Source organism: Rhinolophus hipposideros (genome assembly GCF_964194185.1).
Source record: "Rhinolophus hipposideros genome assembly, chromosome: 5".
NCBI classification, from domain to species: Eukaryota; Metazoa; Chordata; class Mammalia; order Chiroptera; family Rhinolophidae; genus Rhinolophus; species Rhinolophus hipposideros.
In genome coordinates, this window is record NC_138051.1 from 4,165,037 (window position 1) to 4,192,849 (window position 27,813).

A 27,813-nucleotide genomic window follows, 5' to 3' on the forward strand; every position below is an offset into this window, starting at 1 on the left:
AATTATTATAAAGTCCCTGGTTTCCTCTTTTGACCAATGACTAAGACCTGTCCCATGCAATCAGAACTGCTCCATAATGACCAATCAGGATGCATAATGCTGACCAATCAGCACTTCTGACCAATCAAAAGTGTACTAATTTGGATACCTCATTTACATAAAATGGATTTAATTGGGAACCTGGGCAAGAACTTTTGCTATAAAAGGCAGCCTCCCTTTTGTCTGGTGGAACACAATTTAGGTTGCTACCTGAATCATTATCTCCTGGACTGCAGCTCCTTTTGCTCAAATAAGTGCTTTTTATTTTTTATTACAGTCTAATTTTGGTTTACACTGCGGATTCTTGACTCTTGGTTCAAACTCTCAGTAGAAAGAAATGGTCTCTGGCCAGTCAGTGGATTCACTGCTTTTGAGTTAAGTGCCGGTTCAGTCACTTCTGCCAAGGTAGGGAAACCTGCCCACTTGGGGCCATGAGAAAGAGCGTGGTTTCTCTGGGAATTGATTGACATGTCTCCCTGAGGAGAGAGAAGAGGACAGGCAACTTTAGGGAAGACAGCTTCATAATGCCACTGAGATCTCATTGGCTTCTTAGCTGTCCTTTCCATGATAGCCCAAATCTCGTCCGTGTGAACATGTCCTTTGAAAAGGATGGGCTGGTCAGAGTGAGCTCGGGGAGGGTCGATGAGTAAGATGGATGGTAAGTGCTGGTAAAGTCGGGCTGGGGGGAATGAAGCCTAATGCCCAAGATCAAAGCTAGGGAAAGAGAGTTTCACTGCCAAGTCCAAAGGTCAGGGACACAGTGGAAAATCCGACACAAAGCCAAGGTCAGCAGCCAGCAGAACTGGAAAAATGGAAGCAGGCCAGAGAACAAGACCGGTCTGGCACGGTGGCTGCTGAGATTGGGTTGGCAGTAAGCCTAGCTTCACTGGTTCTCAATTTAGGCTCACACACAAGGGTCACAACAAGGACGGGGCCTGGCGGGTTTAAGCCATATCCCCACGGGAGAAGAGGAGAAACCAGGATTTCTTAACCCAGGTTTATAACCTCCCGACGGTGTACACAAGAGTGTGTAGACCTGTGCATTTTTCCTAGATGATTAAAGGGAACAGCGCCCCCCAAAGGCTTATTTGAAGGTTTGAATCTGGTCATCCAACGAGGACGATTACGGGGGCTCTCCCTAGGCCCCGAGGGGCTCGAGCTCCCGGCCGCCCTCCAGGGAGGCAGAAGCCCGCTGCCACGTGGACCGCCGGGGCTCGCGGCGGCGCGGCTGCCGTGTGCGCGGGGCCCCCGGGGCAGCGCTGCGCGCCGGGCCTGAAGGAGGACGAGCCTCGTAAACGCTGCGATGCACAGAGGGGCGGTGGGACGGTTACAGGGCGGAGCGTGACTCGTGCCCGTCCGGGGAACGGCGGCCACAGCTGGGCCCAAAGATTAGCGTAAGGCTTGCCCACTTCATAATCGTCTTACTGGGAAAACAACGATATCGTCGCCCTTCTATTGGGGGTACGACTGGCACTCCGGGAAAGGTTGCAGCCGTGACCTCCACCACCGCCTTCGTCCCACCTACTTCGGGGCGGCGCACCGCGCCCCCGCCGCCCACCCGGGGACCCAGAGCACTCCTCGCCCCGCCCCGCGCCCGAAACCCCGCCCCGCGCCCGAAGCCCCGCCCTTCGGGAGGCCGTGGCGCGCCGCCGTGACGTGGCGCGCGGAGCGACGTCGGCGCGCGCCAAGCCCGGAAGCGGCGCGGGCCGGGAGCGGAGCGGGGAGCCGACGGTGCCGCGGCTCGTCCCCATGGCGCTGTGGCGCGGCTCTGCGTACGCGGGCTTCCTGGCGCTGGCGGTCGGCTGCGTCTTCCTGCTGGAGCCGCAGCTGCCCGGCTCGGCGCTGCGCTCGCTGTGGAGCTCGCTGCAGCTGGGGCCCGCGCCCCCGGGACCCGGCTCTCCCGAGCGCCGGTTGGCGGCCGCCTGGGACGCGCTCATCGTGCGGCCGGCCCGGCGCTGGCGCCGCGTAGCCGTGGGGTGAGTGCCTGCGGGTGCTGCGCCTCTGGGCCTCTCCAGGGGCGGAGGGCGCGCGGCGCGCGAACGGGGAAGTTGGAACCCGCGTGGAAACGGGTTCCCAGAGGTCCCGGGGAGGTGGGTGCTTCGCGCCGGTGTCCACGCTCCCTCCCGGGCGGGAAGCGTCGGACGGCTGGAACGAGCGCCTTCGCCGCCGCTCCCGGGACCCAGCGGGTGGCCTTTTCGTCCCCTCGCGGCGCGTCCCCGCGCCCCGCCCTCGCCTCCGTAGCCCCGGCCGAGAACGGCCCCGGGGAAGTCCGGCTCAGCCCGACACGTCGCGTCCCAGCTGCCCCGTTCCCGTTTCTGCGGGAAAGAAGCAGCAGTTGGCGACTGCCCTTTGGCGCGCAGCCGGAACGTGGACTGCACCCCTCTTCCTCTTCCGAATTTCTTGAGGAAGTGGTCGCTCTTCAACCGCCGCCTTTGTTGCTTTCCGCCTTGTTTCCTCTTAACGCCATAGTCCGGAGACCGTCGCTCTGCCGAAGCTCCTGTCTTAGAGCTCACTGGTGACTCGTCCGTGTGCGGGTTCCGTTACCCTGTGTTCGTCTTTCTGACCCAGCCTCAGCTCTGCAGCCTTCCGTGCGGTAAACGTGACCTTGGAACTCTCCTTCCCGACTTAAGTGGCTGCACGCACGGGCTTCTCCCAAGTCGCGGAGCCTCCGTCGTCGTCTCAGGGAATGTAACTACTGCCTTTACACGAACTTCAGTCCCTGTCTCAGTGCGACTTGAATGTCTTGCCATCACCTCAAAAGCACCATCCAAAAGCGGCCTTCTAGCAGATACTCCACAAGTTTCTGTGATCGTTGGGGCCAGGAAGGGTGAGGTAGAGCAACGTTGTCCTGAAGATTAAGTGAAATCATCTGTATACTCCATCATGGTGTCTGCTTTAAAGAGCACTGAAATGTCAGCTAGTCTTTTGTGTAGCAAGCTTGCTTTCTGGGGAGTCCTCTCTTCCTGACGTCCTGACTTGCAGGCTGCGTCCTTGTGTGGCCTGTCCTGTGCGCATGGGCCCTCCCTGATGTCTCTCTTCTTATGGGGACACTAGTCCCATCGGATGGTAGCCTCATTTAACCTTCAGTATTAACCTTAAATTTAGCCTTAAACTACCTCCTTAAATAGTCCCTATCTCCAAATACAGTCACATTTGTGGTTAGGGCTTCAACATATGAATGGGGGGAGGACAACACAATGCTGTCCATAGCAATTATGAAAAGGGCTTTGCTGAACTACTTGTCAAAACAAGGTAGCCTTGTGTCTCAAAGAAAGATTGCTAATTCTTCCCAGGATGAGATGTGAGAAAAAGCTCCATCTGAGAAGGTGATGTCCCACTTACTATTGTTACAGCATAAATCACCCCAGAACTTGATAGACTAACACATGGTTATTTTATTTTATTATCTCTCGTGACTCTGAGGTTTGATTGGTCTCAGCCAGACAGTTCTCACTTGGGCTCTCGTGCAGTTTCGGTCAGATGGTGGCTGAGACTGGAATCACCTTTACGGTTGATGGTGGTTGTCCTGTTCCTCAGCTGGGGTTTTTGCCTGAACGCCAGTAAGTTCAAGTAGCTGTTCAGCTTGCTCACAGCAGGGTAGCTGGGTTAGGAGACAGAATGTCCCAAGAGGACCAGGCAGAAGCTTTCTTAATGCCTTGTGCGACCCAACCTCAGAAGCACATAGTGGCACTTCTACCATGTCACAGGTCCAACTGGTTTTCAGAGGAAGGGATGTAGAATGCAAGAGTATCAGCATCACATCGTGAAAAAAGAGCACGTGGGGTGGGACATCTTGTCGCCATCTTAGAAAATATATTTCACTGTAGTGACTTACATGGGGTAGGCCCTGGAGAAGGAACGGGAATTCTCCATGTGAAGATGGGGGAATAAATCCACGGAGGCAGAAAGAACCAAATGTGGAAAAGCACATAGTTTGGGAACAGCACGTTGGCCCTACTACTTCATGGTAGAGAGATGTCGAGAAATGATGCCAAGCAGGGCCTTTGATAACAGCAGGTGATGGGTTTATAAGCAGGTAAGTGATGCAAAGTTCTTTGCCGAGAATAACGGGGGGAATGTGAAAGGTAGGTTTGGAGCAGTGGTTCTAACCCGATTGACTGTTTCACATCGTTTTTTGTGGGTAACACACATCCATGGGGAACATTTCTCATTACCCAAAGGGATTTGTGGCCTGAAGACAGGAGTGTGCTAGGAGTAGGTGGGAGAAGCTGCAGGGCTTGTATCAGAACCTCCCTTGTAGTGTGAGTGTTGTAACTTCTCAGGAGAATACACGCACACCCATGTGCTTACTCTCACATACAACACGCAATGTAATGGGATTCATGAGGAGGAAAATACTGAGACCCTGCCACTAGTCGGGGTCTGGGTGAAGGCGAAAGCTTTTCTTGCTTGGCAGTGGTGCTAAACATGTGAGATGTGATAGGTTCGATGTCCTAGAGTAAAGAAAGGCTGTCAGAAATGACAGGTGTTTGATATTTGGGGTCTTAAAACTTTCTGTAGGCAGATAACAGATATTGTAAGCCAGTTTTCACAGGTGAGTAAACTGAGGCTTAGAAACATTGATTTGTCACACAGTTAGCAAGTGCCAGAGGCAAAACGAACCCATTCTGGCTCCTGTTCATGCCACATTGTTGCCATTCGGAGAGATTAAGAAAAAGGAACAAGTTTGTGGTGGAAGGTCCCCAGTTTGATGTGAGAGGAGGGGAAATGCACACACTCTGGGATTTCATGTGAAGCTGAGCCCCAGCTGCTGACTACCAAAGGCTGGAGTGTGTATTGAGTAGAGCTACAGATTTTGGAGACACCAGCACTTAGGGTGAAGCCAGAGGCTGGATGGCGTCACCCAGGAAGAGAACAAAAAGGGAAGGTAAATGGCAAGGGTGGGATTTGGAGAGGTACTGGCATGTGAGGGGCTGGTGGCAATGGATCAGACAAATAAAGGGTAAGAGTAGTTTCAAGGTCAGTGGCGAGCCCACTAGCACATCTTTCTAGACTGTGTCCCGCCTCCCCTCCTTCAAGATCAGACCCTGGCACCTGAGGCTCCCTGGGTGAATGATGAGCCCTTCATCCTGGTGTTTGCTCCCTGACACCTGATCTCACCCTGACCTTTGAATTCTAGCTTGCTCTTCTCCCCTGTTCAAATGCTGTGTTCTAACTGGAACAGCATTCTGATTGTGTCCAAACAAGGTTAATCCCTCACCCACATCTTTGCTTGTGTGTGGGCTTCAATATCAGATAAATCTGTTTGAATTTGGCTCGTCCAGTGGTGGTCTTTGGAATGTTAGTTAACCCCCAGCCTCAGATTTCTCTGCTGAAAGCAGTGATGACTGCTTTCCTGTCTTAGGACGTTTTGCAAATTGGTGTGCTCCATCTGTAAATGCCTGCCTTCTTTCTCTCTCCAGCACGTTGTCCAGGGTTCAGCCCAGGGACTGCTGTCCCTGCCATTCTGGATTTTTCTTCTCTGCAGTTCTGTATCTTGTAGTGATTGTGATTAGCTCTTCTAACATCGCAGGTGTAGTGTTACAGCAAAAAATAACCTTAGGAAACATTTTACAGATGATGAAACAGAAGGGAGGTGACAAAATCCACCGTCCTCGCCTTAAAGGAACTTATTGCAGCCTAGAAGGGGGAAATGTGTGTCCACCCCGAACCCCTACTCTAACCAATCCCCAGCAACAGGCCTGGAAGCCTGGGCTCCCAGCACCCTCTCTGCTTGCCCTTTCAGCCTCTTGTTTGGGCATTCAGCATCTGTTGCCTTACTTCGTTTTCTGCTTGTTTCATCTGTGTCTGTTTTCTCCAAACTCACGTTGTAATCTTCCATACATTTTTGTGTGAAATTTTGCCTGTCACGTGAGCATAGTTTTGTCTCGTGGTTCTTTTGCCCCCTTCCCACCCTTTATTTCCCCTGATAATAAAGCACCTTAGGTAGTGCACTTGTTTACATTTTAGTATGCTGTTGAATTGTAAGTGCAGAGAAAGTCTTGCTCTGGTTAAAATTGTATAAAATACAAGTAGAAAGCACATTTAAAATAGTGAGTTTGGTATCTGGCATATAGGAGATGCTCAGTGATCTTTTTATCACAAAAGCTACCAAATAATGTTTTCCTCTCTAAGATTGTTTTTCTCTCTAGTAGTCATGACATGATTACGTAGGGGATGGAAAACATTCCTATGGTGGTTACATTTTTTTAACTCAGAATTGGTTCTGTTGGGTTTTGTCTTGGGTTGGAAAACATGGTGAACGTTGTTCTTTCAGTTTGGGTTTTTTTTTGTTTTTTTTTTTAAGGAGTGCGCAGCTCACAGTGGCCCATGTGGGGATCGAACCGGCAACCTTGGTGTTATGAGCACCACATTCTAACCGGCCTTCCCAGGTTTTGTGTTTTTTTAACTTGCAAACTCAGCTTCCTCCATTATTATCGTTGAAGAATCAAACTGTTTAAGGTCTCAGGAGAATTAGATACGGAGGCGATGTGTTTCCAGACCCAGGACCTAAATCCATTTTCTTTCTTTTTTCTTTTTCTTTTATTTTATTTATTGGGGAATATTGGGGAACAGTGTGTTTTTCCAGGACCCATCAGCTACCCCATCTCAAGCCGTTGTCTTCAATCTAATTGTGGGGGGGAGGGTGCAGCTCACTGGCCCATGTGGGAATCAAACCGGCGACCTTTGAGTTATAAGCACCGCACTCCAACCACTGAGCCAACCAGCTGACCACTGGCGGCTCAGCTCCAAGCTCAAGCTGCTGTCTCTCACTGGCCCGTGTGGGAATCGCATCGGTGACCTTGGTGTTCTGGCACCGCGCTCCAACCTCTGAGCCAACCGGCCGCCTTGGGCACATTGTCCTGATAGAGCTGTTTGGCAGAAATAGTATTCCTTGCTATCCGAACTCTCAGGTGTGAAGCTTGGGAACCTACTAGAGTCTGACAGCCAGGGGTACCTGTGTTCCTATTAAGATTTTGCACTTCAGATATTTAATGTCTACAGGACACCGTGTATAAGGAGGAATTGAGAGGAGTTTCAGGGTGTGTTTGGTTTATTATGTAAACGGGAACGGAGGCAGCTGGGACGTGAAGGTGTCAGGCTGAGCCGGACTTCCCAAAGGCTGTTCACGGCTGGAGCTACGGAGACAAGACACATTCCCCGCCTCATGACACAAACTGACTGCATCCTCCTCTGTCCTAAGGCTTCTTTTATTATTATAATTCATCCCCTGTGGATCGCATGCTTTGGAGATTTTTGCCTACAAAAATGTAAACATTTAAATACAAAGTTTCTTATTCTTTTAAAATCAGACACACAGAATTACTCTGGTCTTCTGGAAAGGCTGTAGGTTTGTATGCTTTTCAGAGCGTAAAACACACTGACGTACACGAGGCAGGTGTTTCATGATTTGTTCAAAACACATTCCCTTCACAGCTTTACATAATAAACCAAACACACCCTGAAACTCCTCTCAATTCCTCCTTATACACTGTGTCCTGTAGACATTAGATATCTGAAGTGCAAAATCTTGCACTTGTAAACCTTCCTTGGGTGTTGTAAATAATATACAGCCTACATAGGAACCTTTAATACTTATTTGCTAAGTTATAAAATACATGCTTTAAACGTTAGAAATATATTCAATGAAAAATGAAATTTCTCTCCCTTATCACAATCTCATTCCTCTTCTTAGAGTTTGCCACTGTTAATGACGCGGTGTGTTATTTTCCGGATCCAGAGCTTTTTAAAAGCGACTAGAAAGCGAACATTGCGGCTATATATTTTACACTGAAATCCAGTGCATGGGGGCCCTCTTTGTTGATGAGTTTGCCTTCTGGTTTCAGAGCTGCCCAGAGCTCACCTGGAAGCCTCACCACCCTGATCACAGGAGCTGTTCGCTTGGCCTGCTCGCCGTGAGCCGCACTCTTCCTAGAGGCTGGGAATTGTCTGTGTGTGGTCATCCAGCCCCACTGCCAAGAATGACATCCCCGATAGGCAAATAAGTGTTAAAGGTTCCTGTGTGGGCTGTAACCCAGGAAAGCTAACAAGGGCAAGGGAGAGACACATGCCAGCTCATGACACAAACTGACTGCAGGAATAAAGTGACCGTGCGGGCAGGAAGACCTCACCCAACTACCCAAATTATTTGGCCCTTCTCTTAAGGGATGGCTTTCAGCGAAGACACACTGACAACATAAGCCAGAGCTTTTCCTGCACATGCGCAGGCCGGACAACCTTCGTACTTTATATAATTTCCACAGAGCCAGCGGGTGGTGCAGCGCTGGCTTCTCACCAGCCCTTTACCATTCCTAAGGCCTGTGAACCCCTGCCAAGCGATGAGTTACCACAAGGCCGCCAGTGCGCCTGAGCGTAAGGCACCTCTCAGCTCTAGGAGTTGCAGCTGGGAGTGTTCAGACATTTAGGTCTTCAGTGTATCTCACTACCATCCTGAAGTGTCTTTTGAGGGAAGGTGTCTGATATTTGACTTTTGACCAAAATTTCTATTTTGCTTACTCTGCACCAAGCAGTGAGTTCCTAAGAGTATATTAACTTATTTAATCTTCACAACAGCCCTATGAGTTAAAGACTTGTATTATGCCAGGATGTAAATGAGGAAACTGAGACACACAGAAATTAATGTGACTTGCCCAAGTCACACAGCCAGTATGAATCCAGACAGTTTGACTCCACCAGCATTTTCTCAGAAATGCTCATTTGTGTTATAACAGCTTTGTTCTGAAATGCTGAGCACCTATCTTCTCTCTTTGTAACTAGTGTAAAATTTTGCCAAAATTGAAGAGTCCTGGGTTCTGATCTAAGACATACATTCAGATAATCTTCCCTCTGCCATGTGTTATTTACTTTCCAGCTCAGGTTTCAGACCCACTTTGTCTGTTTTCTGTTTGAATACAGCTTACTGCTTGCTTCTTTCACACGGTCTCTTTCCTCCTTCTTTCCAGAGTCAATGCATGTGTGGATGTAGTGCTCTCAGGGGTGAAGCTCTTGCAGGCGCTTGGCCTGAATCCTGGGAATGGGAAAGATCACTCCATCCTGCATTCAAAGAATGATCTGGAAGAAGCCTTCGGTCACTTCCTGGGGAAGGGAGCAGCTGCTGAGCGCTTCTTCAGCGATAAGGACGCTTTCAGTGACATTGCCCAGATTGCATCAGAGTTCCCGGGAGCCCAGGTCTGTTTGCTTTGCCGGGAGTAAATTAAGATAGGGAAAAGATATCTCTACTGTGTGGTTTCTGGTGTGTGGTTCCTGGACGCAACCACAACTTTCCTCCAGTTCACCCCAAGAGAATGAGTCTTGGGGCTCAATTCTGTAGTGTTTTCTCTTTTTGTAAAACTGTATCTGCCTTTCCATTAACTCTGCTATTTCTGGTCAGATCAATTCAGCCAGCATTTATGAAGCATATTTACTAAAATTTCAGATCTGGTTCATCCATTAAATTGTTTTTTGTGTGTTCCCCAAGTTTAAGGTAGGAAAGATAGCTACTACCTTGATTGGGGATTGCTTGTGACTGATAACTTGCAGTAATCTTATCGTGGCCTAGTCCTTCCTGAGCAGAACAGGCCCAACCCACAGGGAACTAGTTCCCGCTTTGCCTGGTAAAGGGGGCTGGGCCTCATGTCTTGTGCTCCACAGCAGGGTTTCTCGGCTGCAGCACTGTTGACCTTCTGGGCTACACGCTATAAGATATTTAATAGCATCTCTGGCCTCTGCCCACTGGCCCTTTCCCCAATCGTGACAGTTAAAAATGCTCCCAGGGTGATGCAGAGTCACCCCTGGTTGAGAACCGCAGGTCTAGATTGGAGGTTGTCAGACTTGAGCGTTAGAATCTCTCGGAGGAGATATTGAAACAGATTCCTAGGCCCCATTCCCAGTGTTTCTGATTCGTTGCATGTGGGATGAGACCCAAGAATTGACGTTTCCAGCAAGTTTCCTGGTTATATTCATGCTGTTTGGAGCACCTCGTTTTGAGAACCACTGGTCTACAGGGTAGAACCTGTCAGACACAGAACTAGGGAACCCCACTCCATGCTGGAGCCTGCATGGCCCAGACCCTTCCTCAGGGCTCACACAGAGTGAACAGTGGTGCTGAGGCTGGAGACGCAGCCAGGCTCGTGCCTTCAGCCCAGCATACCTGTTGCTGCTGTGCCCGCATGCCCTCTTAAAGCTGAATTTTGGTTGATTATTTAGGCATCTCTCCACCCTATCCCATGTCGCCCCAGATTCTTCTCACCTACAGTCTTCCTTTGCAGCGTCACCTCAGTCTAGGTGTGGCTCTAGCTGGGGAAGCTCTTTCAGGCCGTTTTTAATTGGTACCTTTCACAGGCCATTCTTTACAACCACTTATTTTGATGACTTTTTAAAGTTGTTGTTTTTTTCGTTTGAAGCTGCCCATTTGAACATTAGGAATGGGCCCGGGCATTACCCAGCTGAGTATCTGAAGGAGACAGCAAGCTATTAAAATTTCAGTCACAGTCATTTTGCAACTAAGCTCAGTAGTGAGGTTCTGATCTCTTATGAAAGAATCTGAATAGTTTCAACATGATGACGAGTCTACTGCTTCAAAGTCTTTATGGTCATTTGATTTCTATTCTCGTGTCCCTTGATCTTGCCTTTTGTTTCATAATGCCAAAACAAAAAATTTTTTTTTCAGTAGAAACTTTATCTAGCTTTTAGACCGTCCAGATTATTTCTTAACATTGTAAAGTCTAAAACATGTTATTTATCTTCCATTCGGGTGACACTTCATTTGGTGCCTTTTCAAACCTCCTTAAAGCATAAAGCAGGTTAACTAGACACAACAGTTAATAATTATTACAAGAAAACTCAAATCTACTTCATAGAATCTTAACATTTCCCCCAAGATATTTAGTAAATTCTAACCATCATAGTTAAATGAAAAATTAAGGGTAACGTGTTAAAAGGCCATTTGGCCTCGTATCACAGAAAGTTATAAATTCATCTTTGAAAAGTGTTACTGTCCCAGCCAAACCCAGCGATTGGTTGGCACAAACCTTCGGATGAAAGTGATGTCTGCCATCTAACTGAATTATTCAGTCTGTGCCTCTGCGGGTGTGAGGATTGGGCGGGTGAGGAGAGAGCATTCCACGCGGGCAGACTCTGGATGAGGCTCCGCAGCTGTCAGAACAGCACCAGCCTGTGTCCCTTGTCAGCTTCCGGAAGCACAGGAACAAGCCTTAGTGAGCAGCGTGCAATCCCAGCCTTGAGTGATCTTTCTCCTGCTCTAGCTTGTCCGCTGAGAAATGCGGTGTTTAGGAGACATCATTGTCCTACATGAGGACCCCTTAGCTGTAAAATTGACTCCTAGGAGAGCCTTTTATTTCCTATCCCACCAGTGTTTCCTCCTTTCTCAAAGTTTAACGGTAAACATTTACTGAGCACTTACTGTAAGAAACGGACAGTCCCTTCCTGAAGGGGCTAGGCATGTACCCAAGACGGTGACAGCCCAAGTGGACAGGGTCCATAGTAGGGGTTTGTTCTGGGTATAAGGGTGGCAGAGGGTCTGCAGTCCTGGGGGGGGCAAGGGAGGCTGGGGAAAGGGGAGCAAAGGCGCTGTGAGGAGGTGATACTGAGAATGATGGGGATTTATTAATACCTATGTGTGAGAAGGGCAGGCGTCCTCATCAGACCACACGCGGGTGCTCAGGGCAGAGAGAGGCAGGCCCACGGAGCACTGCAGGCATCGTGGGGCGAGAAGGCAGCAGATGGTGGAAAGGAGAGGGGGGCAGACTAAGGGGTTGGATGGTAGTTCATTTGTAGTGTTTACTGAATGATTTTCAGGAGAGTGACATAGCCATACTCTCATTTTTAGCAAGAATGATGGTGTAGAGGTTAAGATCCGTGCACATTCTCCATGTTTCCTTTATCTGTTTGGGCTTCCTGGAAGCTCAAGGCCAAATGTGACCTATGATTAAGGCAATTATACTAATTTCCATGGTTAGCATATTTGTTTTCTTCATCTTTCCTTATGACTCGCTGTCTATTTACCTATGGGTTTAAGGTTTTATGAACCTCACCTGTGTGTCCTTATAAAGTCACCTCAAACTTTTTTTGGAAAAAAATAGACTATATAAATTAATTCAATGAATTAAAAATTGTTAAAATTGGGTAAAATAGTTACGCTAAAATTCCGTCTAATAACCTTGAACTATCTTACAGCACTATGTAGGAGGAAATGCAGCTTTAATTGGACAGAAATTTGCAGCCAACTCAGATTTAAAGGTAGGTCAAATTCTCAGATTAAAACCTGTGCTTTCCACTAATTTTCAGTAATTTTAGGAGCAAGAACGATTCAGCTTACGGTCCACTTACTGTGTGCCAGACTCGGGGCCTCTTCTGGGCGGCAGTATAGGAACAACAGGAGCGTGGTGGCCGCTGATGCTTCCTCAGTGCTTGCCATGGCCTGACATTGACTTACTGCTTTACATGGATTGTCTCATTTAACCTGCAGTGGCCTCCAAGGCCAGTTGATACCGTTGTTGGTACTGTTATTGTCTTGCTTTCCACGTGAACCTTGAGGCACACAGCAGGGCACAGCTAATAAGAAATGGAGCGGTTCTAACTAGGACCCTGGCATCCACACTCCTGAGTACTGTAGGGTGTCATGGTTAAGAGCATGTGGGCTCAGGAGTCGGGGATTAGACAGCAATGGGAGAAAACTTAGTTGGCTGTATTGGTGATTCTGGATCCAGAGTGTTGAAAAATGAAGTCCCCCCCGCCCCTTACTGGTAGAGATCAGTAAGGGGGGGGTTGTCTTCAAGTCTTAAACCATTGGGGGTTTAATAGAATTAAAAATTATTGCTGTGCGACAGTAATTTAGTGGTTACCAGAGGGTAAGGGGGTGGGGGGAGGGAGGTGAGGGTAAGGGGGTCAAATATATGGTGATGGAAGGAGAACTGACTGGGTGGTGAACACAATGGGATTTATAGACGATGTAATACAGAATTGTACACCTGAAATCTATGTAAATTTACTAACAATTGTCACCCCAATAAATCTAATTTAAAAAAAATTACTGCTGTGTTCAGAATACCATCGGCATAAGGAGGTTCTTTTGCTCTGAGTAGAATAGTTCTGAGGGGGGAGGCCGGCAAGGAGGTTATTGGTGTCGCCCTACTATAAAATGATGAAGGTTTGGATTGGAGCAGCCAGAAGAGGAGAAACGCATCTATCTAAAGCCTACTAAAATGGGCTCACTGTGCTAGACCACACGTGAAGACAAGATAGATTTAGATTTAACAAAGGTCATTCCGGAGTAAGCAAACTTGGCACGTGCTTTCTAGTGTGGCTGCTGACCATCGAGAAAGGGAACCATACACAGTTTGGGGAAACCAGCCTGAAAATAGAAATATGGGTCAGGGGCAGAAAATCAAATGCCCAGAAATGAGCCCAGTAATTTCGATAGATGATCAGCGGTTTGAGGGGGAAATTTATATGGAGCCACCCTGTCCACCAGGAGATGGGTATGCTTGGATGTGGAGAGCACACTCAAGTGTGAACATTCATATTTTAGTAACAGTTAAAGTTCTCCTGAAGCTTAGAGTGGAAAATACAGATTTATTTTTTTTTTGCAGTCATTATCAATAATAATTAACTCCCAAATAGAGATTAGAAATTCCAGGGCTGACCTTCAGAAATATTACCAGTTAATGGATAGAAGAGAAGGAAAGGTCAGTCATAGCTCATTAATGAGAGTCCACAACCTTCCCGTCGGAATCCTGGATGTTGGGAAGGGGGTGAGGGTGAAGGTGTCCCTACAAGGTAATTCTGGCCTCTAAGAGGACCACACTCGGGAAGCCCTGGGTTAGCATAAGATTGACCTTTCAGTATGCACCTCCCCTGAGACCAGCATTTGCTGTTGGTCTCTGGAGAAGCTGGGCTTGGGACCAGCTTTTGGGTCCCAAGTCCCCTTGGGACTAACTGGAAAGCATTTTGGTAAAAACAAGTCTGGCTTTGGTAGGAGATGGAGGAAAGAAAGGAATTATAGGTTGCTCAGTCCTCACAACAGTCTGGTGAAGTAAGGTATTATCACCCTTTTAGAAATGAGAAAAGAGGTTATGTAATGTACCCAAGGTCACCTCGCCAGTTAGTGATGGAGCCAGGATTCAAGTGCCAGACTCTGCCATGACCTCACCACTCTGTACTCCTCTCAGATTCAGTTTGACTTGCCGAAATTCTCAACATGGACTGAGAGATCGTCAGAACTACCCGGGGTTAAGAACTAGGTATTTTCCAAAGGTAGTACTACTACTAATAATAGCTAACACGTACATGGGCCTTACTGTATGCCAGGCATTCTCTCAAGTGCTTGTATAGTAACTCATTTAATCCTCATGATATCCTATATAGGGAAGTCCTATTATCCCATTTCGTAGATAGGAAAAATGAGGCATGAAGAAGTTTAAACTGTTCAAGGTCACATACCTAGTAAGAGAGAGAGCTGGGATTTGACCCCAAGTAGTCTAGCTTTAGAGTCCATATTTGTAGTAACTGTGCTGTATTGTGTCTCATAGATCCTGGTGCATATAGCAAAGGCAGATTTAGTGGAATGGTGGAATAGAAGCCAGATTGCAGGAGGGAGAGTACCTTTGAAAAACATCTGTGGGACTTAGCCAAGAATGAGGAGTTGCATCTATTGAGATGATTGTATGGGTTTTGTTTTTCAGTTTGGTACATGGTAATTACATTGATTTTCAAATGATAAACCCCACATGATTGTGTTGTATTATCCTTTTTATATATTGTTGGGCTCAGTTTACTAAAATTTTGTTTTAAATTTTTATGTCAATTTCCAAAAGGAATACTGGTTTGTAGGGTTTTTTTTCCTTGTATGTCTGGTTCTGGTATCAGGGTAATACTGACCTTAGAATGAGTTGGGAAGTATTTTCCTTTTATTTATTTATTTATTTATTTAAAGAATTTGTATAGAATTTAGTATTATACCTTCCTTAAATGTTGGCAGAATTCACCAGTGAAGCATTTTAGGCCTGGAGTTTTTGATGTGAGGTTTTTAAGAAAACTGATTTCTTTAATAGATATAGAGAAATAGAGATTTTCTATTTCTTGAGTGAGCTTCAATACTTTTATCCTTCAAGGAATTTGTCCACTTCATCTAAGTTGTTGAATTTGTTAGCATAAAATTAATCATAAGGTTCCCATATCCCTTTGAGTTCTTTAGAATCTGTGGTGAAGTTATCTCTCATTTCTAATGTTGGTAAATTATATCTTTTTTTCCTTGATCAATTTGGCTGGAGGTCTATCAATTTTACGGATCTTATCCATTAATGATGAGATTTTTTGGTTTCATTGATTTTTTTTTTTCTGTTTGTTTCTTTTCTATTTTATTGATTTCTGTTTACTTTGAATTTGACTTACTCTTTCTCTGGTTTCTCAAGGTAGAAGCTGGGAGCATTGATTTGGGACTGTTCATGTTTTCATTATATGAGTTGTTTAGTGCTATAAAAATCTCAACTGTTTTAGCTGCATCCCACAGGTTTTGATACATTGTGTTTTTATTTTCATTCAGTTCAAATTCTTTCTCATTTCCTTTTGATTTCTTGAAATGGGCTATTTTCCCATTCCTGGACTACTTAGAAGTATGTTACTTAGTTTCTAAATGTTTGGTGGTTTTCCAGATATCTTTGTTTTTTATTTCTATTTTAATTCTATTATGGTCAGAGAATATGTTTCCCTGACTCCTGTTAAATTTATTGAGACTTTTTTATGCCCCAGACTGTGGTTTATCTTTGTGAAGTTCCATGCGCACTTGGAAAGCATGTATATTCTGTTGTTGGGCAGAGTGTTCTATAAATATCAGTTGTCGTGTTGGTTCGTTGTGTTATTCAAGTCTTCTGTATTCTTATTGATGTTCTGTCCTATGTGATTTATCAGTTATTGAGAGAGGGGTATTGACATCTTCAGCTATAATTGTGGACTTACCTGTTTCCTTTGCAGTTCTGTAACTTTTTGCACTGTGTAGTTTTAAGCTCTTGTTATTAGATGTATAACTGTTTAGAGTTGTACATTCCCTTCATGAATTGACCCCTTTATCATTACCAGGGATAAAGAAAATCATTTTATACTATTCTTTGCTCTGAAATCTGTTTTTATTAAAATAGCCATTCCAGCTTTCTTTTGCTTACTTCAGTATGATATAGCTTTTTCCATCCTCTGCTTTTAACTTATTTTGTGTCTTTATATTTAAAACATATCTTGTAAGCAGCACGTAGTTGGGGCTTGCTTTTTAATACACTGACAATCTGTCTTTTAGTTGGGGTGTTTAGACCATTTACATTTAATATGACTGTTGTTATATCAGATTAGGTTTAAATCTGACATCTTGCTCTTTGTTTTCTATTTGTCCCACCTCTTTATCTTTCCTTGTTCCTCTTTTTCTGCACTCATTTGGATTTTTTTCTATGACTTCATATTTTCTCCTCTGGCTTATTAGCTGTAATTCTTTGTTACATTAGTGGTTGCTTAAGAGTATAAAATGTACATTTTTAGCTTATCACAGTCTGCTTTCAAGTGATAATAGTATACCACCTCGTAGAATGTAAGAACTTTACAACAGTGTGATTTCATTTCTCCCCTTGGGTCTTCATACTGTTATTGCCATATAGTCTATTTTTACATATCTTACAAACCTCACACTATGTTGTCGATATTTTTCTTTCTTTAAATAGTTGATTATCTTTTAAAGAGATTTAAATAATGAAAAAAGAGATTTTATTATCCAGAGTTTACCATTTCTGGTGCTCTTCATTCCTTTGTTGTTGTTGTTTTTAATTTTATTGGGGAATATTGGGAAACAGTGTGTTTTTCCAGGGCCATCAGCTCCAGGTCCTATCCTTCAATCTAGTTGTGGAGGGCGCAGCTCAGCTCCAAGTCCAGTGACCATTTTCAATCTTAGTTGCAGGGGGCACAGCCCACCATCCCATGCGGGAATTGAACCCGCAACCTTGTTGTTAAGAGCTAGCGCTCTAACCAGCTGAGCCATTAGGCCACCCTGCTTTCTTTTGTTTAGAGCTATATTTCCATCTGCTATCATTTTCCTTCTGCCTGAAGGATTTCTTTTCACGTTTCTTGTTCTGGTCTGCTGCTGATGAATTCTTTCAGAAGTGCATTATCTGGAAACTTTTTTAAGGTAATTTGCTGAGGCATTTGTAGGGCTTACTCGGTTTTTTCCTGTCATTTGTTGCCCAGTCTAAATATTTTGAAAACCATTGCTTCATGTATTTCATCTGCAGCTTTTTGTTTTGTTTTGTTTTGTTTTCTTGTTATTTCAGGCAGGAGGTCAAACTGGCCAATTTTATCTCATCTTGAAAGCTGAAGTTCTAGCCAAGAATTAGAGAAAAAATAATAATAAAATGGTAGGGGCAAGACATTTCAGAATTGGCAAATAATGGGCTTGTGTCAAGGCAGAAAGGGAATAGGTCAGGGAGAGATATGTTTTTACCCAGAAGCTGGGATTTCTTAGATCCCTGAAGGTGCCTCTGTACAAACACGCAGTTAATTAGCAAGTGAAAATGCCTTTTGAAGCTTCTGGGTGGGGCATATTAAATCTGAAATGGTGCTGTTGTCTCTGGGAAGCCTGATCTCACAAATCAGGTCACCTGGCTGTGGAGGGTATTGTGATCCTGAGGTTCTTTTCTATACTGTGTAAAATTCAAACAATTGTTTTCATCTGGCAACTTTGTCTACACAGAATGTGAGTAAAGAAGGGAGAAAGTAGGGTACGGTGTGTCTTAGTCTGCTCAGGCTGCCATTATAACAAAATGCCATAGACTGGAGTGGCTTAAACAACAAACATTTATTTGCTCACAGTTTTGGAGGCTGAGAAGTCCAAGGTCAGGCTTCCAGCAGGGTTCAGTTTCCGGTGAGGGCTCTCTTCCTGGCCTGCAGACAGCCACCTTTTTGCTGTGTCCTCACAGATGGCCTTTCTTCCGGTGTGTGTGGTAGAGAAAAGAATCTCTTTCTCCCTTTTCCTATAAGGCCATCAATCCTAATGGATTAGGACCTCACCCATATGACCTCATTTAACCTTAATTACTTCCTTAAAAGCTCTATCTCCAGATGTCATCACATTGGCAATTAGAGTTCAACAAGGGAATTTTGGGGGGACACAACGCTCTATTCCCTAACAGGGTATATGGGATACTGCACCTGCATAGGTACCTGTCTGACATGTGTGACATGGGTCTTTTGTCAGCCTCTTGTTTCTGGGTACATTGTAGCCTCATGCTCCAGAGGCCTAAACCCTCGTAATAGCCCCTGCCCTACATACCTCCAAACCAAAAACTTTCAGAATCGGGGGATTCCAGTATTTTGTTAACATGAACAGAAGTCCTTTTCTGTTGTTACACATATTCCCTGGAAAAGGGGAGGTCTGATAGACTTCATGTTTCTTGTCCCCAGGTTCTTCTCTGCGGTCCAGTTGGTCCAAAACTGCATGAACTTCTTGATGATAATGTATTTGTTCCACCGGAGTCACTGCAGGAAGTGGATGAGTTCCACCTCATTTTAGAGTATCAAGTAGGTAAGAGAATTGAGTAATAAATGGTGTGAGACTCATCAAGGGGCTTGTTAGATTGAGGTGTGGCTGTGCTAGAAATTTATCTTTGTAAGTTAGTACGATCCTGTTCTGCCTTTCTAGAGCTTTCCTGACCTCATGGTTCTGTTGCTCTGATACTGGCCATTGTATCTTCAGAGAGTGCTAGAGTATTACAATAACACCAGAGAAAATTCCAGGTGTACGAACAGAATTGGTCTGAACCCAGGAGAAATCAGGCTGTAGGAAAGCAGGCTCTTGAATAAAAATGAAAACGTGGTATACATGTAAAGCTTTTCCTTATTGCTAAGGAAAGGGCACGGCAGATACCATCTGCTCCAGTCTGCTGGACTCTGTCCTGAGCCTTTCTAGCCAACTGTCCCAGGCTGCTTAGGATGGATTCCAGGCCTCCGGCAAACTTCCTTTGAAGCACTTTATTTTCCCTTGGGGTGTAAGTGGAAGTTACTGTATTTAACAACACTTACATTATTTCCCATCATCTGATGTTTCAGGTGTATCGCTCCAGACCACCCCCTCCCGCCCCACCCCAGGACATTTTACGTGTTACACAGACTGCAGAGCTCACTGCTGAGAGAATCCGAAACACCTGAACCTAACTTATTTCTGTTTATATGATGCTGTGTGTTTGCTGTGGTATTTTTCCTCTGCTCAGAAATGAGTCTCTCGAATTTCTGATGCAAGACTCAAGCATCTAAACCTGGGGTGTCCAAACTTTTTCAACAGTTTTCACCAAGGGCCATATGCGGTAAAATACACTCACAACCGGGCCACTCACTCGAAGTACGTATTGCCTCACCTGGTTTATTTAATTAAGTAAACTAAATGTATTTTTGGAATTTGCTGCGGGCCAATTCACAGTGGATCGCGGGCCGCAGTTTGGACACCCCTGATCTAAACAGACTAATTGGTACCTTGAAGCAGCGCTTACTTAATACACTTCAGTGAACTGCTTCCAAGTCAGACAATTAAGAGAACCTCACCTACTAGAGTAATTGACTGTAATGTGAGACATGAGATACAGTGCTTCTTGAAAATTATGCCTTTCTCCAGTATAAAAAAGGAGTTGTTTCTTGTTTCTGGTTCTCTTTGGGTGCTTACTCAAATCAGGAAGTTAGGAAGGGCCGGAAACTGAGAGACGGGATGTTGGAGTAGACAGTTCATGTTTGCTAATATGCAAGTTCTGAGTTTTCTCCCCAAACGGGAACTCGGAGCGCTCTTTCCTGCTGCCTGGAGCGCAGATCAGGAGGTGAGCGCGTCAGTACTGTGCCTGTCACGTGGAAGGAAGGCGTGAGCGAGGCTGGACGGGAAGGGCCTGGAAAGCTGCAGCTGAGCCCTGGGTGTGCTGCTGCCTCGCCTCATGGACGTGGGACCTGTCTGGTGGTGGCTTCTGTCATTTTCCCTGGTGACAACAGCGTGCAGGACGGGTGTCCTCACCGCGACTGCTCTGTATCTGACACAAGCCTTGTATGTAGCCAAGAGGATGGCACAGCCTGTCTTGAAAGGAGATTGCCCCTGTGCTTTGGTTTATTAGCTTCACACTTCAGTTTTCCTTTTCTCGGCTATATTTTCTTAGCATAAAGCAGTGGCCTTTTATTAAACTCTGTGTGAAGTTCCAATTTCATCAGCCCCTTGAGGGAAGCTTAGTTTGGTGGCAGCAGCCCTCAGGTCACCTCTCAGCAGAAATCCATCCCCTGCTTCTCTCCGACCTGGATGAATAAATTCCCAGAGAGGATTTGTCAACTTTTTTTCCTCCTCCTACCAGACTTCTCCAGAGAAGCTTATTTTCAGGCTTCGTGTTAGGGAGCCATTGAGTCACTTCATAGGTTTGGCTGCCTTAGTGGCTGAGGAAAGAGGGACATTGGCCATTCATAGGGGCTACCCCTGTGTGCATTGCAGTCGTTTGCTTCTCCAGCCGCTGCATCCGTCCTCAGGGCCGTGGAAACGGCCGGTGAACGGCTCCCACTCCCTCCGTGTGTTCATCTGCGGGAGCCTGTTTATTTGTGCCTCTCGCTTTTCCCCTGAAGGAACTGGTTGACTCTGAATACTGTGTGGCTCTTTTTAACAAGGTTGAGGTAGGCAGTGCTGCTGCTGCTTAGCAGTTTCACTCCGTGAGGGCCAGCGGCAGGTCTTGCCCGTGGAGAGCTCTAATATCATGTATTTTTCTCCTGCACAGAGTCTCGTCAGTTGGGGGAATACTGGACGTGCAGTTCACACCCATGCTTTTTGTTGCCATGGGCGTTGACGTCATCAGTCTGTGCTGTCACTCACATATTCTTTTGGTGTTCGTTCCCATGGCTGTGTGCCCAGCACAGTGTGAGGCATTAGGGCTGTGCTGGTAGCAGAAGACCTGGGCCCTGCCATCTGCTCACGGTCCACCGCAAGAGACGGGCTCTTAACCAGTGATTGCAAAGTCATGTGCCAAGTCCCGTAAGAGGGTGCAGTGGTGGCGTGGGAAGGAAGTAGTCAGGTCTGCTTGTGGGTGGCGCAGTGAGGAAAGCCTTCACGGGGTGGGGCGGGCGGGGGCGCTGGCCTCGCATTGGAGCTTCAGATGAAGCAGAGTTGGAGTGCTACACTCAGCTCTGTGCACCACCCTTGGGGATTTTCTTTGGACATGGGCCAGGATTTAACATAGGAATATAATTTTAACAGATATAACTATTGCATTGGGTAATGTCGTTTTTTTGCTTTCATAGATTTCTGTATAAGTGACCCACATACGAAATGAATCTATTCAGAGAAATAGATTCAGTAAAGCTGAACTCAAAGCAAAGGAGAGATGGGTGCTGCTGCGAGCCTTGACACATGCTTTCGAATAAGCCCTTGGTGCACACATGCACACACACGGAGAGGCGGGGCTCCTGTGTGGAGAGGCCCGTGGTAGAAAGGAAGGTGCTTGCTGACCGCAGCTGGCAGCTCACCTGCAGGAAGAGGAAACCTGCTGTGGGTTGTCTGCCGTGGGGGGAAACTTTCTGAAGGAAAGAAAAACTAGGTTTCAGCACATGGACTTCCATTTTATAAATGGGACGAATCCTTCACGTGGAGGGAGAGCCATGTAAACCTACCTGGAACGTACGTCCTTGCACCCTAATGGCCATGCTTGTGGTGACCTGTGCCCCCTCCGCCCCTGGGTACTCAAGGGAGGACTTTGTTTAAGACTTGCCCTAAGCGGTAGGCAGCCCTTAGGCTGACTTGAGTTTGGAAAACTTGGTGCCAAGTTTTCATGAAGAACATGAGCTGTACGTGGTAAAGCCTCTGACGCGCAGCTTCACCGACTAAGCTCAGAGAGGGCCGCTGTCGCCTTGCCTGCTTTAGGACTCGCAGCAACAGGGACACAGTCCTCCCCGGTACGTGGCAGCCTGGGGTCTCAGTCAGTCGCTGCCCACCTGACTGCACGGCAGCACCTCTAGGCTGGGGCCTTGCCTCCTGCACACTGAAAGCCAGGTTCCCGTGAGGTGCTGACGCGCGGCCCGTGTGAGCCTCTCCTGTAGCTTGGGCACGGACTCCAGACTTCTCCTCCCGCCAGGAGACCCAGCCAGGGATGGGTCTGGCCTCCCTCTGCTTGGATCGGAGTAGGAGGTGCTGGGTGGGCGCTCTACCAGGACCATGGCAAATAAGGTGGGAGCCAGAGACATGCCGTGTTCCCTGTAGAGCTGGCAGTCTGTTTAGGAAGGTGTGGCACACGTGAAACATGAAGTAATGATACAGGTTTGACTACTAACTCACAATAGTCGAAGCGATAACTCAGAGCAAAATGATTACTCACCAAACCATGGAAAGGAAAATCTGGGGGTTCTTAAAGCAGTGAAGGTGTATGCCTCAGCCTGGAGCACTCAGCGACCATTTAGGGAGAAAGCACTTCAACTTGGTCTTGAACAGTCAGCATCCCAAAGCGGCTCACTCAGAGGACGTGAGAGCAGCCAGTACTCTTACCTTCTGGGCCAAGTGCCCGGAAGCCACTGGTGGGCAGCAGGGTAGGGTGTGCAGGCAGCTGGACACTTGGAATTGTAGCCTCCTTAGGTCTCAACTAAATGAAAGGTGCTCAGATGCTGCTCTAAGGGGAAACAGAAAAGGGCAGCATGTCCTGTGTGCGGGGACGTGCCTGGTGTGCACTGTCGGCTGGGATTTGGAAGTCATGCTCTGCTCAGCCACTGGGAACGGACACGGGCATCCTGGGTTAGCAAAGCTCGGCGGACAGGAGCGCTTTCCTGGGACTCGAGGGGGCTCATTGGCAGCGCCTTGACAAGGGCATGTAGCACCCATCCTGTGTCTGTGTTTCTGTTGGGTTGGGGTTTCGGGTTCTGGTTGGTTGGTTTCGTCACCGACCTCCGTCCTCCTGGAGGCAGCACCACGCTGAATTACCTTAGGCCTCTGTAACCAGGGACCACTCACTCTGAAGCCAGCCTGCCCAGGGCAAAGGCTCTGATGAGGCCCCTGCCCGCCCCCCTCAGCCAGGAGACTTACAGCCTCTTCCTTTCCTTCCCATTGTGTTGACTGGGCTTTTCTAGAGGAGCAGTGGGGCCAGTTAAAAGCTCCCCATGCCAACCGATTCATCTTCTCCCACGACCTCTCCAACGGGGCCATGAATATGCTGGAGGTGTTTGTATCTAGCCTCGAGGAGTTCCAGCCAGACCTGGTGGTCCTCTCTGGATTGCACATGATGGAGGGACAAAGCAAGGAGCTCCAGAGGAAGAGACTCTTGGAGGTAATAGCAGTCTTCCAGAATTTCACAGGTCTCACCAATCTCGTGTTTCTTCACATTCCTGCCTCTGCTGGCCTCCCTGGGACATGTGGCAGCAGCCTCAGAGCCTGCTCCCGGCTCACATACTCTTTCAGGCACGGGCGGCCGCTTGAGGAGGGCAGGCCAGGCCACAAGGTCTTCCTGCCTGAGCCTCTGACCCTGTGCTGACCTGAACGTGGCTGCGCGCGGCAGTGTTTGTAGTTTGTGTCCGTGTGTTTCCTGTGTCGTCTCACTTCCCGTCAGCTGCACTTTGTCCCTCCAGATCCAGACAGCAGGTGGAGCCAGCTGCTCGGGGTAGGTCCCCAGGAGCAGGCTGGCGGCGAACACAGGGCACTTAGCTCTTGGTGCTCTCTGTGCCCAGCGCTTCTGCAGAGCCTGGGTTTCCCGGTTGGGAAAAAGCCTCCCTCGTCCACGCAGGCCGTGGCCACCGGCACGGCTGGGAGCTTTCATAGGGACGCAGAGGAGACAGAGACGGGACACCCTGGCCTCCTGGGACCTGGCATTTGCTTCCTCTCGCCTGACTTGTGCCTCTGATGGCAGCGCTGTCCTCCCTTTGCAGGTTGTGGCCTCCATTTCTGACATTCCCGCGGGTGTCCCAGTTCACCTGGAGCTGGCCAGCATGACCAACAGGGAGCTCATGAGCAGCGTCGTGCATCAGGTAACCGCGTGGGCAGCACCTGGCCCAGAGGGACCAGCTTACTGAGGGGTAGCTGTCACGCCACCCAGACCTAGGTCCTTGGAGACTCAGATGAGGAGCCAGGACTGTTGTGGAGGGTTAGACATGAGGCAGTGGAACTGTGCTCACGGGCTGCTTCCCCTTCTGCAGTGGGGCACTTGGGAGTGAATGGTCTGCGGTAGACCTCCAAGGAGGACAATGGAAGCCCAGTTCAGCTGCTTTCAGTTGAACGTCAGAGGCTCAGAGAAAGGACGGAGTGGGGCTTTCCGCCCTCCCCACCAGACGTCACGTTCCGCTCCTGCCCCAGGCCTGCCGCCGTGTCAGGGCGCTGAGTGACGCCTGAGGACACAGACGTGAGGAGCCTGGGTCAGGGGCTCGCTTTGCTACTGGCGTTACGACGTGGGCAAGTGGGTTCACACTCCATTTTATTACCATTTCACCTCAGTGGGTAACGTACTCATGTGGTTCAAACCCCCACCCCTCGTGCACTGTTAGTCATCTCCTGATCCTGTCTTCTGTATCCCTCCAGTGTTACTGTGTATATACATATGCAAATACGGGAATATGCCCTTCTTTTTTCCATCTCTTTTTAGCCAACACGATAGCATAGCATACTGGATACACTGCTGTACACTTGGCTTTTTTTCACTAAGTGGATTTGGGGACCTCTGTCACCACGCAGAGCGGTCCTCAGTCTTCACAGCTGTGTGTTAGAATGAGTGTGTGTGAGTTCCCTTTATGTAACTGAGCCTCCTGATGGGCATTTTGGTTTATTGCTCTTCGCTATTCCATTCAGCGCTACAATGAATCGCTTTGTACAGGATTTTATTTTGCCTCTGAGCAAGTGCATATGTGTGATAAATTCCCAGAAGTAAAATTGGCTGCATTGGAGCAGAAAAGGCATTTGTAAGTTTGAATTGCCCTCCATGAAATTTTTAGTAGACTTTACTTTTTAGGGCAGTGTTAGATTCCCAGCCAAACGAGCAGATTGCGGAGTGCCCATACGCCCCTGCCCGTGCCCACCCACCGCCTCCCCCACTGACCACACAGGCTGCACCACATAGTGTGTTTGTCGCTGACGCTCCTTACCACCCAAGTCCACGGTTTCCATTAGGGTTCACTCTGGTATTTTTCAGTAGTTTTTAATTGCAGTTCTCTTTTTGAGGTTATCTTTTCATTTTTTGAAAAACAAGCCATTTTTACTTCATTTTCTATGTAACTGTGTACTTACCCCTTCTGAGCCTCAGTCCCTTATCTGTAAAATGGAGACGATCTCTCGAGGGTTATGGGAAGAACTGAGTGAAATAAAGCCCTTTTAGCTCAGTGCCTGGCATAGACCATGCGGTAAATGGCAGTGCTGTTACATTAGCAAAGGTACCGGCCATGAGTTTTAATAAATAAACACACACACACACACACACACACACACCTGTTCCAGCCTCCCTGCACACATCCAGGGCTGTCTGCACAGACACACCCCTCTGGGTGGTTCTCTGGCTCTGAGGCAGGAAGCCCTCCGTGAAAGACAATGAGGGGGACAGAAAACGGGCTCGGCGGCCCCCCGTTGGTGCCCGTTTCACAGGGTTATTACTAAATACGCCCTTCCTCACCCCACCTGCCAGAGAAACTTCTATCTAACACGAAACGTGTCCTTGCTCCTGGGGTGGCGTGCACAGAGCCCTGTGATCCAGGCTGCGTTGCCAGGGGCCTCTCCATTTTACTGCTGTGATGCCTGCTGGCGTTCAGGAACGGTTACGTCCCCTCAGTGGTAAGAGGACCTGCTGGGTGTGCAAACCAGGCCCCGGGGAAAGAAATACAGAACGTGGACCCCTCTGCCCTTGGTCTTGTAATGGCATATAACAAAAGAGTGGGTCTAAGACAATGTCACTGCAACTTTCCGTTCATCCCAAATGATCCTGAAGGTGGAGCTAGAATAGGCAAAACAGCGACCTGTGGCCTTTCACTCCCCAGCCCAGACCTTAGGGCCAGGGAGTCTTGTAAGGAAGAGGCCAGCCATCCTGCCTTCCTTCCTGCACGTTGGTCCTTGGGTATGTCCAAGGTGCCTTCTGATGTCAGAGCGCTCCACTTTGTTTTTGTTAGCAGGTCTTTCCCGTGGTGACGTCCCTCGGGCTGAATGAGCAGGAGCTGCTGTTTCTCAGCCAGTCTGCGTCTGGACCTCACTCTTCTCTCTCTTCCTGGAACGGGGTTCCCGATGTGGGCGTGGTCAGTGACATCCTCTTCTGGGTCTTGAAGGAACATGGGAAGAGTGAGAGCCGAGCCTCAGACCTCACCAGGATCCATTTCCACACGCTGGTCTACCACATCCTGGCGACTGTGGACGGGCACTGGGCCAACCAGCTGGCGGCCGTGGCTGCGGGAGCGCGTGTGGCCGGGACGCAGGCCTGCGCCACGGAAACCATAGACAGCAGCCGGGTGTCCCTGAAGGCGCCACGCGAGTTCCTGACTTCCCGTTTGGGGGCGGGCGCCAGGGTCACACTCAACCCCGCCGAGCCCGTGGTCGCATGGCACAGGGACGGGGTGTCCTTCCACTTCACCCCCGTGCTGGTGTGCACAGACCCTGTTCGAACGGTGGGCCTGGGAGACGCCATCTCCGCCGAAGGCCTCCTCTATTCAGAAGTGCACCCTCACCATTAGGAAGGCGCTTGTGGGTACGTTTTATGAAGATGGAGAGCTAGCCGATTTAAGAATTGCAGGAATGAAGTGGTTTGGAACATAGGACTGAGGGTGTTAAAACAGTTTCTCGATCTAATTGAAAGACAGCCAAAGAAACAACAGATTAAACTATCAGATACATTCCAGCCTTGTTGACGATTACGAAAACATTTCAGGTTTTAATCAAAACCTAGCTAGCTACTAATGAGACTGGATTTTCGGTGTTTACGTTGTGTGTCATGGGGTGGAAACCTGATTCCCAAACCCCCGGTTTAGGCAGCAGTGTCCGTGCTCAGGCCAAAGTTCACGGGGGCGTGTCGGCGGGAGAAGCCCTTCCCCTGCCCGCGGCGGAGTGCGTGCCCTCCGTGGCTCGCGGCTCGTGCAGCCTCGTGGGAGCTGCTCCTGCTTGCTCTCCGCTCAGGGCGGGGCCGTGGTGTCCATTCAGCGCTGTAATGAAAATACTTAACGAGCGGCCTGGCGTCTTCTGCTCTCTCCCAGAGCCCCGGGTGAGGACAGGACCGCCCCGCGTGGGCTGCCGTCAGCTGAGGCGGAGCCCTGAGGGACTCCTCTGTCTGCCCTGCCTACACGCCTCGCCGACCCGCCGGGCGGCCCCGGGAGCTGACGGGCTGTGCCCTCCTGCCCTGGCTGCTGCTGTGGACGGGCTGGTCAGACCGCTGGACCCAACCCCACTTCCCCGCTCTGCACATGCGCTCCAGGAGACTGGTCTTCATTCTGATCTTTGAAGGAATTTTGCTTTTACAACTGGATTATGCTTCTCTGTGTGTCACCGATCGTGTGTTTTACATTGGCACGTTACATCCATTAAAGAATTTGACCTCATAAGAGCCCCAGGATCATGAAGAAATTTGTCATGTATTTATTTTTTTATAAATCAAGGAGACTTGTGTGTGCTTTTAAATATATTAAAAACAATTACATTTCAGGAGTCCTAAGTCTGCAATTGATTTTTGTTCCCACCACCAGATAAAATAGAAATCATTCTGACCTTGACTCGTGTTCTGTGTTCTCTGCTCGAGGTGTCTCGTTGTCTCGCCTTCGGTCACTGGCTGGCAGCCCCTC

The 27,813-nt window shown here is 48.1% G+C and overlaps 1 protein-coding gene across 14 annotated transcripts; it reads left to right on the forward strand.

The window, feature by feature from the left end:
* Nucleotides 1-1,710: 1,710 nt before the first annotated feature.
* On the forward strand, nt 1,711-27,744 carry ADPGK (ADP dependent glucokinase). 14 transcript variants are annotated; one of them, XM_081049565.1, is made up of 8 exons: nt 1,711-2,015; nt 9,003-9,228; nt 12,235-12,297; nt 18,493-18,613; nt 23,152-23,348; nt 23,944-24,042; nt 26,161-26,729; nt 27,232-27,744. In XM_081049565.1, the coding sequence occupies exons 1-7, from the start codon at nt 1,789-1,791 to the stop codon at nt 26,713-26,715; spliced, it is 1,488 nt and encodes a 495-aa protein (XP_080905691.1). In that variant the 5' UTR covers nt 1,711-1,788; the 3' UTR covers nt 26,716-26,729; nt 27,232-27,744. The 14 variants fall into 14 exon arrangements, with proteins under 14 accessions (XP_080905691.1, XP_080905693.1, XP_080905685.1 ...); XM_081049567.1 differs by having other exon boundaries at nt 26,164-26,729; XM_081049559.1 differs by having other exon boundaries at nt 26,161-27,744.
* Nucleotides 27,745-27,813: the final 69 nt, after the last annotated feature.

What these genes read in the sequence shown, in the direction of transcription:
- ADPGK (XM_081049559.1), top strand. Translation starts at nt 1,789, where the DNA reads ATGGCGCTGTGGCGCGGCTCTGCGTACGCGGGCTTCCTGGCGCTGGCG. An exon ending in CAGAGTTCCCGGGAGCCCAG is followed by an intron (nt 9,229 to 12,234) that starts GTCTGTTTGCTT and finishes ACTATCTTACAG; the next exon opens with CACTATGTAGGAGGAAATGC. An exon ending in CATTTTAGAGTATCAAGTAG is followed by an intron (nt 18,614 to 23,151) that starts GTAAGAGAATTG and finishes GGGCTTTTCTAG; the next exon opens with AGGAGCAGTGGGGCCAGTTA.